This window comes from Stegostoma tigrinum, chromosome 3, assembly GCF_030684315.1.
Source record: "Stegostoma tigrinum isolate sSteTig4 chromosome 3, sSteTig4.hap1, whole genome shotgun sequence".
NCBI classification, from domain to species: Eukaryota; Metazoa; Chordata; class Chondrichthyes; order Orectolobiformes; family Stegostomatidae; genus Stegostoma; species Stegostoma tigrinum.
This window is the reverse complement of record NC_081356.1, coordinates 87,554,157-87,567,304: the sequence shown is the minus strand read 5'-3', so window position 1 is coordinate 87,567,304 and position 13,148 is coordinate 87,554,157. Positions and strand designations below refer to the sequence as shown.

General features: G+C 39.9%; 1 protein-coding gene across 10 annotated transcripts in view; it reads left to right on the top strand.

Moving 5' to 3' along the window:
* The window catches only part of cast (calpastatin), a 192,731-nt gene extending 179,583 nt beyond the window's left edge, over window positions 1–13,148 (top strand). For all 10 annotated transcript variants that reach the window (XM_048527120.2, XM_048527119.2, XM_048527114.2 and 7 more), the window contains 5 exons: window positions 3,560–3,622; window positions 4,339–4,434; window positions 6,421–6,498; window positions 8,798–8,854; window positions 11,732–13,148. In XM_048527120.2, coding sequence (XP_048383077.2) covers window positions 3,560–3,622; window positions 4,339–4,434; window positions 6,421–6,498; window positions 8,798–8,839 — 279 coding nt within the window. In that variant the 3' untranslated portion in view covers window positions 8,840–8,854; window positions 11,732–13,148. The remainder of the gene's footprint in view (window positions 1–3,559; window positions 3,623–4,338; window positions 4,435–6,420; window positions 6,499–8,797; window positions 8,855–11,731) is intronic.

Genomic DNA, 13,148 nt, shown 5'->3' with positions numbered 1-13,148 from the left:
TCATTACAATTTGCCATCCCATCTAGCCTTGTGTACATTATATTTGGCCTCCTCATCTGAAATAATTCAACACAATGTGAATAGCTGAGACCCTAGCATTGATCCTTGCAGCATTCCACTGTTAAGTTTGTCGACCTAAAAATGACCCATTTATTGCTGCTCTTCTTTCTCCGTTAGCCAATCCTATATTAATGCTAATATTTTAGCCCTAAGTACATGAACCCTTGTATTTCTCAACAAAGCCTTGTGTACACTTTTATTCCCCTTTCTACCCTGCTTAGCTGCAAGATGATTAGAAAAAAATGTCGAAATGAATACTTTCATAATAGTGGTAAATCAGCAGAAATGATCCTGAAATCACAGTACTTCAAAAATTATAAATACTGAATGACTATTTTAAAATTAAAGTCAGTGCAAACCAATACCATCTATATTTAATCAGCGATATAGTAATTAAATGATGTGGCTGTTCAGTGTACTGATCAAATGAATTCCATTAGCTGTAACAGAACACTTCCAAAAGTCATAATAGGATTGTTTAGTGGCAACACGTTTATGAAAGGGAAATCTTGCTTGACCAATCTATTAGAGAAATTATGGATGTAACTAATAGGGTGCAAAAGGGAACCAGTGGATGCAATGTATTTGGATATTCGTAAAAAAAATTCACTTAAGTACCACAAAGAGCTCTTGATAAAAAATGGGATTGAAAAGAATACTTGAGCATGGATTGAAGATTGGTTAATGGACAGAAACAGAAAAAGGGAAGAAACATGCAAATTTTGTATTAGTAATCTACAGTTAATGGAATACCATAAGTAGGCCAGTCGGACCTTCGAGCCTGGTTTGCCATTCGTTATGATTGTGGCCGATCATTCTGCTCGATTTCCTGCTCCACTTTCTCCGCATGACCTTTGATCTCTTTAGCCCTAAGAACTGTAACTAATTCCTTCTTGAAAATATTCAATGTTTTGGCCTCGACTACTTGCTGTGGCAGTGAATTCCATGAGTTCACCGCTCTGACTTCATGAAGGGATTGAAAGCAAATGTGTACACATTTGCCGATGATACAAAGCTGGGTTATGTCATTTGTGAGGTGGATGCAGAGGCTGGAAAGAATTTGGACACTACAAGTATGTGGAAGAGAATATGGCATTGGAATATAATATGGAAGATGAAAATTTATCAATTTAGGCAGTAAACATAGAAAAGCAGAATATTATGTTAACAGCGGGAGGTAGTGCTGTTAGTGTTGCGCCATCTGGACATTCTTTTGCAGCAACCCTAAAAATTTAGTGTGTGCAACAAGCAGTCAGAATTGAAAGTTGCACGTTTGTCTGTATCAGAAAAAGTTTGGACTATCAGTGTAAATATGCCTTAAAGCAATGGAGAGAAAGAGAGAGCTTTGAGACTATACCCAGAGTAATGAATGTGGTTTTTGTCATTAACCTAAGAAATGATAAAGTTGCCCGAAACAGAATACAACAGCGGCTCACTAGACTGATACGTACACTTGCTCGCTCACTCACAGTCTCTCCCGAGATGCAGAAAATGTGTCCACACCTGTCTGACAGTAAAACATTGTGAAATTAATATGGTGGGGCTGACATTTATGATTTCGTGGTGGGACCTCTGTCGTCAGGACTAGGGGTTCCCAGCACTGATCAGTAACTGCGCCTGATTTACCATTAACTTCAAAAGCAAATAGTTGCCACTGCTGGTTACCAGAGGTAGTCTCCACAATGGAAAACATTGATACTGGACTTGAAGGAAAGTTTAAGCATTTTGGTCAGTGAGGATTCAGTAGATCAGTGAGAGGGGCTGAGGGGTATGCTTTTAGAGTCTAGTTAGGGTGTAGGTGGGGGCTACCATTATGAGGGTGAGGTTCCGCATAGCTACAAAGAAGGTATCCCTCTTTCCTCCCACCTTTGTCCTGTCCAGTGAAACCTGCCAGGCTGACCTCCTTCCTTGCACCATCCCCTGCCATATACATTTTAGAGGCAGAGGTAGACTGAGGTCTTTACATGATAATTCATTGGTGACTTCAGGGCCTCAGGGAGGACATTGTAAAATAGTGGGCATGTCAGGGTGAGCTTGTCACCCAGTTTATTCTCCATGCCAAAAACTGTGGCAGAAACTGTTAAAATGACTCCCTAAAATTCTTAGTGAGCTTGGAGGGGTACGTAATGGGAGGATGTTTCACCTGGATAAGTAATCTGGAGCTAGTCTTAACTGTCTCAGAAGAGGAGCAAGCATTTATGACTGGAGTGAGCAGAAGTTTTTGCACTTGAAAAAATGCATGAGCATTTGATATTCTGTTGGGTGGAGAGAACATAGGCTTTGCTAAAAAGGTGTGTGAAACTGAAGCTGTTCATCTTGTGGATGATGAACAGGAGACCAAATTTAGAAAGCGCACAGCAGTTCATAACAGCAAGAAAAGAGGGTGATTATTTGGATTATGGTGTGCATGGGGAACTGTTGATTGTTAATCTTTGGTGATTAATCTGTGACCAGAATCTTATTAATGAAGGGTGTTAGTCCAGCAGGTATTGGTAGTCTCTGTGCCCATTTTGATCACGAGAAAGGTGCAGTGTATGGAAAAATACCTTTGTCTATAAGAACAGGATCTTGGCTATTATATATATAGCTTTCAGCATACATAAATAAATGTCATAGCAAACCAGTCTGATCATCTTACATTGGTTTCTGGTGCAATGCTTAGCACAGCCGGGACTATTTAGTGCAAGTTATCGGACGGGAGAATCACATGTTGGACATGGTGTTCTGAGATTTGCAAGCATGAGCTGGTTGAACATGTTGGTATGCTGGTTGCTGTGTACACCTAAACAGATGTGTTGTGCGATATAGTCCACCAGTAGTTTTGATGTATGGCCTACATAACTAGAGTCACTGAGACACTAATGCATTATTAATTGCATTGTTGTCTTTTTGGCCTGTTGGCAGTATTGTTTGAATGGAAAATACAACTCGTGTATTCTGAAGTAGCAGTATGAGAGGCTAGCTTTACCTGTATTTCAAATACTTGAGGCATCTTTTCCTTCAGGGTAATCTGAGGTCGACTGAGCACCGTTCAGGACCAAATGTTTTGGCTGTAGTCCTCTCACGAGTTTGCGTGCTTTACAGTGAGTGATGATTTGATCAGGGAAGCCATTATCTCACAGGGTAGGTTTTGATTTTATTTGGCTGCCACAGTCATTCTTAGTCATTTGAGTGGAATCAAATCCGAGATCAGCAGATTTTTGGAAGGGAATCAAGAATATAGGGATTGTTTAGGAAAATATACTGGTAGAACATCAACCTTAATTTTAATGAATAACACAGCAGATTTAAGGGACCACATGGTCAACTCTAGATCCTGTTTATTTTATTCTCGAAAGGTATATGTTGATTTGTGTACACCATATTTACATTGAAATGAGTTATTTCTGAGATGCTGAAAGATTAAATGGTGTCTCTGCTGTTGTATTTCCTGCTTTCTAAATTTTAAATAATTCTGATGTTCCTAAGAACAATCTGATGAAGTTATTTCTTAAAACAGGATAAAGGCAAACAGGCCTCTTCCTCCTCTGGTCCAGGAGCAAAACCAAAGGCCACAGAGAAGGTAAAACTCAACTGATTTTCTTACAGAAGGAGAGTTTAGTTCCCTCTTGTACGGTTCTCCAGGACACTGTTCTCTAAGTCAGTGTCTCTCATGAGTTTGGGGTTATATCCTTTAATACCACTCTGTGTCAAGGTTAATTTCAACGGTGATAACTGTAGCTATTTTTCATGATTGGAAGACTTTACACCCTGACAATGAGTTTTGTAAGAAACAACATGGTCAATGTTTGGTCCTTTTCAGGTCAAATGCGGGAATGAGAAAAGGGGAGGAAAACGTTAGGGCACTCTCATTGAAAAGTTAATTCCATGACCTCCAGAGATGCCCCAAGGGTAAATAACCACGTAGAGTGTTTCATCTCCATTCAGTTTAGCTCCAGCATTTACCAATTAAAGGCCCCAGTTCTAACTGAGACATTGCCTGTGATCATCTGGGTCATTTGGCAACTTTTAAGCACTTTGTCAGTTTCTCGGTAACATTAAGATTGAGCTCTCTGCACTGTTGGGGACCTATTAGACAATGTGACTGTTGCCCAATTCTGATGAATTCTAACCCAAGAAACTGGATCAAAGTTAAGACTTGTCAGGGATTTGCCAGCTACAGTACATTTAAAAATGTCATAGCATTGTGGAATTCTTGTATCTTTATGGTCAAATTGGTTTGATTTTACTCAGTGAGTTTTTATTATGTTTGAGACTGATTGTCATGTTTTCTGACAGTTACCGTCAGAGGCTGAGCTAATAGAATGTATGGCATCAGAGTTTGACTCTCCTCCAGCTTCACATTCTGGGGCACAGATCTCCAAGCAGAAAGAGGTAGGATAGAATTGGGCCAATGTGTATACGTATTCCATGTTCTGAACCGAAAAATGCTTTTACCTCAGAAATATTTTTAAATCACAGCTTGTTTTCATAGTTGTCAAAAGCAGGGCTGGATTTCTCAGCCACCAAACTTTATTAGGATTACAATTAGATGCTCCTAATTTATTTTAATTTCTCTCATGTGGCTGTGCAAAACGATTCTCATTTTAAACAATTGAATATATTTTCATCATTAGCTTCATTTACCTTGTCCCAGTGGCTCTCTAGTCTAGAATCAGTTGGTGGATAGTCTTGCAGTGCACTCTCCAGTAACTACTCTGTAAGTGCTGATGCCCACTCTGGCATTGCATTGTAAAATCACCCTCCGATATCTAGCTAATTTCCTGTTTCATTTTCTCACCTATAACAATTCAAATTATTGAACTAGCAACACCATTGATTGAATCGTGGCTGATCTGTGTGTTAACCTTATTTACCTGGGGAGCTAATAGCAATATTCATAGATTTGATGACATTGAGACTGGATCAGTGCACTCTTTTAAAGTACCCTTTTTCCTTTGTTCCCTGCTTATTTCTAATGTTTGGCATTCTCTGCACTCAAGCCCATGTGAATATATGCACTGATGTTTTAATACGTTGCTTTCGCTTCAGCTTTCAGTGTGGGAATACTTCTGCATTCAAATCATGTTCTCTCACTCAAAGCAGATAAAGAAGAACCGTGACATTAAGAAGCGTGCAGAATTTACAGAACAGGACGAGGCCATTCATTCCATTATGTCTGTGCCACTACTGGAACTGTTCCCCTCTTCTCATATTAGGTGTCAAAGAACTCCAGCCTGCAATCAATAGAGGAACATTGAATGGAGAGAATAATGTATTTGTAACAGAGCATTCCCCATGTTTCACTTAGATGAATAAGTGGACAGACGATCAGACAGGTCCCTTTCACGGGTGTGTGATTCACCCTGCCCAGTTTGCCTTTATTCATGTGCATGGTTGATCCCTTATGTAAATAACAGGAACATATCTGCCTGTCAGCTTAATCTCAGGAAGGGAAATACAGTGCCTGAATTCCAGTCTCATAAATATTTTACCAGAAATGTGAATCACTCCATCTAAATAATTGATTCCCTGGTTTGCATGTTCTCAGCATGGTTTCCAAGCTGATCTGAAGTTGCCAATCTACCTTTTTTAAAGGGAACAAATCATATCTACTTTCTTCCTTGCTAGGCTACTCCACGGAAATCACCGATTCAGTGCTGTCTGTGTAAGCAATTAAATGAGCATTATGTTCAGTGATTTTCTTGATAAATGAGTATGTTCGATGTACTTCTCCAAGATTCCATTTTTTTTTTAATATTTATAATATCTTACAACACTTTAAAGGAATAGTTGCCCAGGTTTTCTGAATTCATGTTAATGTTTAAATGAGTATTTTAAAAATCTAATAGTATTATTTATCTTAATAAAAGAATAAAGATCTTCAAAACATATTGCCATATTTAAATATTATAGTAATATCCATATTAAACACATAAAATCCCTACAGGATGGAAGCAGGCCATTTGACCCATCAAGTCCACACCAACCCTCTGAAGAGCATCCCAACCAGACCTACCCCATTCCTGTAATTCTGCATTTTCCACGACTAATCCACACTGCTTGCATATCCCGGAATGCTGTAGGAAATTTAGCATGGACAGTTGGCCTAACCTGCACATCTCTGGACTGTGGGAGGAAACCAGAGCACCCGGAGGAAACCCATTCAGACCCGGGGGAGAAAGTTGCAAGCTCCACGCAGACAGCCTCCCAAGGGTGGAATCAAACCCGGTCCCTGGCACTGTAAGGGAGCAGTGCTAAGCAGTGTACCACCATTCTGCCCTTGTGTGCCATGGAACAGATTTCTCATCCAAACTGAATGAATGATGATTTAAAGATGCAGTTTTATTTCGATAATAATGTACAAATATATTCTCACAGGCGGGCCATAATACTGCAAGTGTTCGCAAGACAGATTCAGCACCCAAAACTAATGACCATGGACCAAAATCATCAAAGGTAAAGACAGTGTTGGAGTGCGACGATCGCCAACTATGGTTACTGGTTTGTACAGAGAGAAGAGTCAATTCTGTCATAGCCCACACATCATTTTATTAATATCATTAGATGATACACATGTAGCTTATACATTTCTTAGCATAAGCCAAAAGCTAAACATCTATTTGCATACCAGCTAGGGTCCTCTGATACAGCCTGAGTAGTCCCAGAATATAAAAGCTAATACTTGGGCAGGATTGCTGCTGATGCTGATTGAAGACTGATGCTAGCCAGCTGTTCCGTTCCCACCCCCTCCCAACCGATGTTATCACCACATTGTTGATGTAGGGTTCTGCTCTGCAAAGGTTAGTCTCTGGAGTTTTCATACCCAAGAGTTGTCTTCTTATTCATTTCCCTTATCTCTTTCAAACTATACTGTCTCCTCCCCCTTTGGCTCAAACCCATTCACTTATCGCATGCCTTTTCGTTATTAGCCCAGGATCAGGGACTTAGGTAGCTTTACTTCATTACTGCTCATCCAAATAGGCTTTAGCATTACCACATTTTCCTTACTTCTTGCAGAACTTAGATAATTCAAACTGGTTTCTGTCAGCTCAGACCAGTACCTAGATTCAGGTCATTTCTAGTTCATGAGTTGCTTCTTCCTGTGTGTCAGCAACTTTGCATTCAGTATCTCCTGATAATGTATCAGCAGCTTTTACTTCTCTTTATGCAGCCCCTGGCTAACAACAGTATGAGCAGAAACAAACAGAGAATGTTGAAGAAACTTAGCAGGTCTGGTAGCATCTGTGAAGAGAGAAACAGAATTAACATTTTAAACGCAGTACGACTGTTCTTCAGAACCAATTCAGAACAGTATTGTGTTTGTTTCGAATTTCCAGCATGGCAGTATTTTGCTGGTATGTGAGTAGGAATACTTCGATGTGAAATCTAAAACCATGCTTAACTCAGTACCTAAGTTATCACTTGATGAAAGAGTTTCTTGAAACAGTGAATTAGTTACGTTGAAGAATTGCATATGAAATATCCAGAAACACAAGCTTTTGGACCCATCATTGGAAAGTTTATGCTTGCCAACAAAATTGATTGTACCTATTGTTGAGTTTGTACCTATTGCTGAATGACTGGTCATTGGATTTTCAGCCTCTCCTCACCAGAAATCCTCCATGTAAATGACAAACTTGGAATCAAAAGTATATTTCTCATTAAGTGGGAAAGGCTTCACGTTTTGAACCGAAGAGCTGTGGGATTTGACCTTTGACACTTACAAACTCAAAATTCCTGGGATAAGATTCTTCACATTAAAAGGGAAGGTAGCTGTGCTACTTAGAATACAGTGAGCCACCTTAGAGAGAGGCGAGCTGATGTTCATCCTGACCCAACAAAACCAGCCCTTACCAATTCAGATGTACCAAGCCTGCACTCCTCTGTCCCTGAAGACCGGTTCCCTTCTCACAGAGTCTCTTATTCTCTTCCTCTAACCTGTCCCTTTCTGACTTGGCCTGTTGTCAGCATTCTGTCTATTCCTTTGTTAGACAGCCGATTGCAACTGCCTTCTGTACAGTCTTACATTTCTTGTCTGACATCTTTGCATGGACAATCTCCCAAAGAGCTTCCCCAGTGGGTTTTCCCTTGTTGCTTGGGTGACCTGCATACTCTCCATATTGTGGCCACAGACCTGTTTTATATTTATGTCTCACTGCCAGAGTCTCCATGGCTCTACTTTTTTGAAGGAAAGATTACCTGCAGACAATGGAGGAGCTCTTGATATCCTCACCAGTGCAATTCCTTTAAATGCTCCAAGGGAACAGATTATCCTGATAATTTAAAGAGCTCAAACCATCAAAATGTTACTAGTTCTTGACTAAGGGGAATCACGAGCTCAGTCTGAGTGTATTTAGCTGCAGTCACCACAGTACTACCACGCTAGCATGGAATTGAAAGAATCTAATGGCTCATCAAACCTACTGCCTCTACTTAACTGCAATTGACTGGCTGTGCTTTCAGCCTGCTTGGGACATAAGCAATCATAGAAATTAAAAGATCATATTTCAACTTTTATTTTTACATTTTCAGCAGTACTTCACGTTGACAGGTGAACGTATTTTGTTTGCAGGTTGAGCAAAACACGAGTCCTGCCTAATTTAATTATTTCTTCCCTACCAGAATACAGATAAATTCTGGTTTGTATCTTACTGCTTGTTCCATTTTCTTGTCCATAAAAATCAGAATAGGTTTTACATTTAATCTATGGCATAGTGAAATCTGATGGCACTATTTTTTTCTGTCTCCTTTGCAGGCAAAAACTCAACCTGCTGCAAAAAATGCCCACAAGCGTTAATGTCTGCAAAACCAGGTAACCATTAAAAGAAAATGTGAACTTATCCTTATTTATTTTATTTTATTCTACAAACTAGACAGTGATAACTTCCCAAATAAAGAGTTGAAGAAAATCCAGCTCGAGGGCCAAGCTGTGGTGCCTCCAATAAGCCAAGTGATCTTGCTGCATTGTCACTGTTCCACCAGCTCTCCAGGAGCTTTGTTCTCTTCACTATTCTTCATTTTATCTTCATTGCAAAACACACAATGATGGAAATATTGAAATGATCATAAGCCATGCAGTCAAATTGGAATGGAGCAGTTAAAGCTGTCACTGAAAAGGGCTGCAGTGTTCCTGCTTGTGGCTCCTTTAACTGTCCTTTATTAATTGTCTGGCATGCCCTCCTAGGTCAGTTAATTGCCAACGGTGTGGGCTACCCACCGTAATCACACTGTTAATCACACTGTTCAGTAAAGCCAATCAAGGAAGCAACAGGAGTGCTCCTCTGGTCCCTACAGAAAATGACAAGCCAATTTACCACCCATGAGATTCTTAGCTCCCAGGAGTTAGCTGTTTACCAGCTGGAGGATGTTGTTTCAATATTATAGATGTAGCCTGAAAGCACAGAGGCAGTGGAGTTGTTGAGAGTAGTAGTGGTATTGAGGGAGAGTTAGGCTTCACCAGCATACAAAGGAAAGCTGACTCCATGCTGGCGGATGATGTGATCAAGGTGCAGCGCGTAGGTGAATCCTGAGGGGAAACTGACTCGACAATACGAGGTAACAAAGAAGGCACTGTTACAGATGCTTTTATGAACGATTGAGAGTGCAGTAGTATCAAAATGGACAACATGACCAAGAAAGTCATTAAAAGGAAACTTGACGATGACATTAGCCTGGAATACAAGTTGGATGGCCAGCACTTGAGTAGCTATGAAGATTGTTAAGAGCAGGAGGTAGCTGTCATGAATTAGGCAAGGTTGGAAAGAGCTCTTGGTGGTGACATGGTAGGAAACTGGAGTGATGGAAACTCAGAGCTGAGCACAAGAGGATTAACATTGTGGATAATGGGCAGGAATGAAATCAGCAGGGGCTGCTGAAGAAAGTTTCTTTTTGTCTTGGTTATTAAAACAATGCTGAGAGGGTAGAGGAGGTGGGGATGAAGACAACCACTGAAGGAGAAGAAAAAGTGGAGTGATTACCTTTTCCCTGCAGGATGTTTCTAGTGGGCAATGAATAAGGCTCAGTAAATATTGATTTGTGCCAATCTGATTTAGCTAGCTGTAATCAGTTGTGCCCCAGCTGTTATTAAACTCATATACCTTGGACTTAGGGGACAGAAATTGATGATTATTGCAGGGAAGTGATTGGCATACGATTCAGTGAATGTCTTGCTGAGGTCAAGGGCATCAAAAGTGGAGGTAAGGTGTGATTGAGCACATCAAGAACTGTGGAGTTGTCAGAATGAACAGAGGGCCAGTTGTTATTCACAGCCTAGTGACCCCTGTGGTCTTGTTCTTAGCAGTGTCTAGATGTTCGATGTTACTGATCACTCAAGAAATCTTGAGGTGCACCTTTACACACACATGGTAGTCTGGAAACAATAGAAACGTCAACTTTCTTCCAATTATATGAATCTTAATGCCTGTAACTGGCCTGTGTTGGAAGGACTGCATTTTGCAGATATCACCTGCAGTCATCAAGCCCTGAGTTGGCACTTGAACCCAGATCTCCTGAGTCTGTGGCAGGAATAATACCTTCTGTATCATTTACACACTGGGATACAACTAAGAGAGCAGTCCAGCAGACTGCTAAAGGAACAATTTAGCTTTATTGTATTTATGGTGTCATGTCTCAAACATCTCTATCACTATCCTTGTGAGCCTTGTCTGTTTGAGGGATAGGCCCACAAGGAGTGCAGCCACTGTGGAATAACATTGGCTGGTTGCAACTTAGGTACCCTCCCACTCTCAACTGAGTATTAGTATTTTGTCTTGAAAACTAGATAAAACAAGGTTGTACATGTACAAAAAGTACTCTGAATTTAGAAACTAAAACAGCCCACTATCATGAATCAGCAGTCCAAAACTAAACAACCGTAATGACTTAGCCAGTAGCAGCTACAAAATTATATACCATCATCATCTATAAGTTGGAACATTTCACTCTTACATCCAACTGTGATACCTACTCTAATCCAGTGGGGACTGGATAAGGATGTGCCCAGTGAACAATTAGACATACGGTATAATGAAGTGCAGATCTAGAGGATAAAATACATTACTTCTGCATGCAAACCATCAAATTCAGCATGACATAGCCAGAGGTCTGTAGTTTCACAATGAGAATGATGTCTTGTTATCCTGTCATAGCTAGTTGAAAATGACAGTGGATAAAAAGAGAACTAAATAGGAAGAGGAAGTCTGTTAACAATGATACAGCCCAGATGCGTGCAGGACAAAAAGCAATCATCTTCAGTCAACTGCATGAAGAACTTTCTGTACTCTCCCAAAGATTCTGATCATCAATGCCAATGTCCAACCAATCAAAGTCACTCTGTATGACAAATAAAAGCAACTGTGAGCCCCTCCATTCAGCAACTAGACTATTTATGTAGATTCTCAAGAACCTCTATTATTTCACAGGAAATCTAGAATAAATAGCAAATCTTTTCGAAAGAAGGGTCTAGGCCTGAAGCGACAGCCTTTCTGCACCTCTGATGCTGCTTGGCCTGCTGTGATCGTCCAACTCTACACCTTGTTATCTTAAATAGCATTGCTGGCAGTTTATACCATTGTCCCCAGCGTAGCACTAAAATTTTGGTGGGTGATCGGGGAACCTAATAGAAATTTTACTTTTTAATATTCACTGGATTTATTTTCATTTTTTAAAATAACACTTTTTCTCTCTGCAGGTCCGGGTTTAAGACTGACTACTGCACAGATTTGTTTTCATTGGGAATGTGCCTCCATATAAAGAAATATCTGTGGTTTCCTTTCACTATGAGCTGCTGTAACATGTTTTATGGGGATGTAATGTATTGAACATTAACATCGCGCATAATTGAAATTCAAATTCTACTTACTAATTCTAATTTCACATCATTTGTATGAAATCATATCTGCTCTTTGAAGGTTTACAAACTGGATTTATATATTTAAAAACTTTTTTTTCCAAGGGGAAGGATGCTGTATTTGTAGGATTGTTTACTACTAAGGTATTTTATGCCACAAAAATTTTAGTGTTACATTTTTGGTGTAGTATGAAAAATACCAAAGGACCTTATGCTGTGTAGTTCTTATGTTTTCATTTTGAGTCAGGAAATGTCTAAAGCCTGTGCACAATAATGAATTCTGTCTCTATCCCTCTCCCTTGAAACTGTTTTTGACCTTGATGTTGTTCTGGACCCCAGGATGAGCTTCCAACCACTTATTCATTTCCTCACTAGGATTTACTTCTACTTCTGAAAATGTTGTCCAACATTTTCTATAAATGTCTCAGCTCATCTACTGCTGAAGACCCATGTTCTTATCTTTAGACTTATTCTATTACTGTCCTGGCCAGCCTCCCAGCTCCCATTCAGGTAACATCCTGTTGCCCATATTCTGACTCACACCAGTTCCATTCTCCTGTTAACCTCGTGCTTCCCGACTTAGAGAATCGTTTCCAGATCTACAGTCTATTTTTAAATTCTCAACATTGTACCTATTACCTTTCCACATCTGTAAACCCTCAAGGACATCTGCATTCAAGTCAAATTAAAAATGGAAAAGGCTGGAAGTACTCTGCAGGCCTGACAGCATCTGGGGAGTAAGAAACAGACCTAACACTTCAGATCAATGAACTTCCATTCGAGCAATCCAATTCCAACCTCCCGAGCATCCCTGATTTTAATTGCTTTGCTATTGGTGTCCATGTCTTCAGCTGCATGGACACTAAGCCCAGGAATTTCCACCATAAACTCGTGCCTCCTTTAAAACACTAAGATTTGCATCTTCAATGAAGCTTTTGGCGGTCTGTCAGAATGTCACCTGTGTGGCTTGGTGTAAAATTGTGTTTGGTAACTCTCCTGTAAAGAACCTCAATATGTTTCACTAAATGTGTCACATTAGTGCAAGTTCTTGAACAGTAATGTATTTACGTTGTGTAAAAGGCTGATAAAACTGTTCGAATATACTATATTTTCCTAACTTTGCACCACATAAAGCATTTTTTTGGGATTCAGTTTTTCAAGTTTACTTGTGAACTATTGCTTTGGGTGTGTTATAGAAATTGAATCAGTTGGGTTCAAAGGTAATCTGAAAATAAATTGCAATGAACTTGTAAAAGAA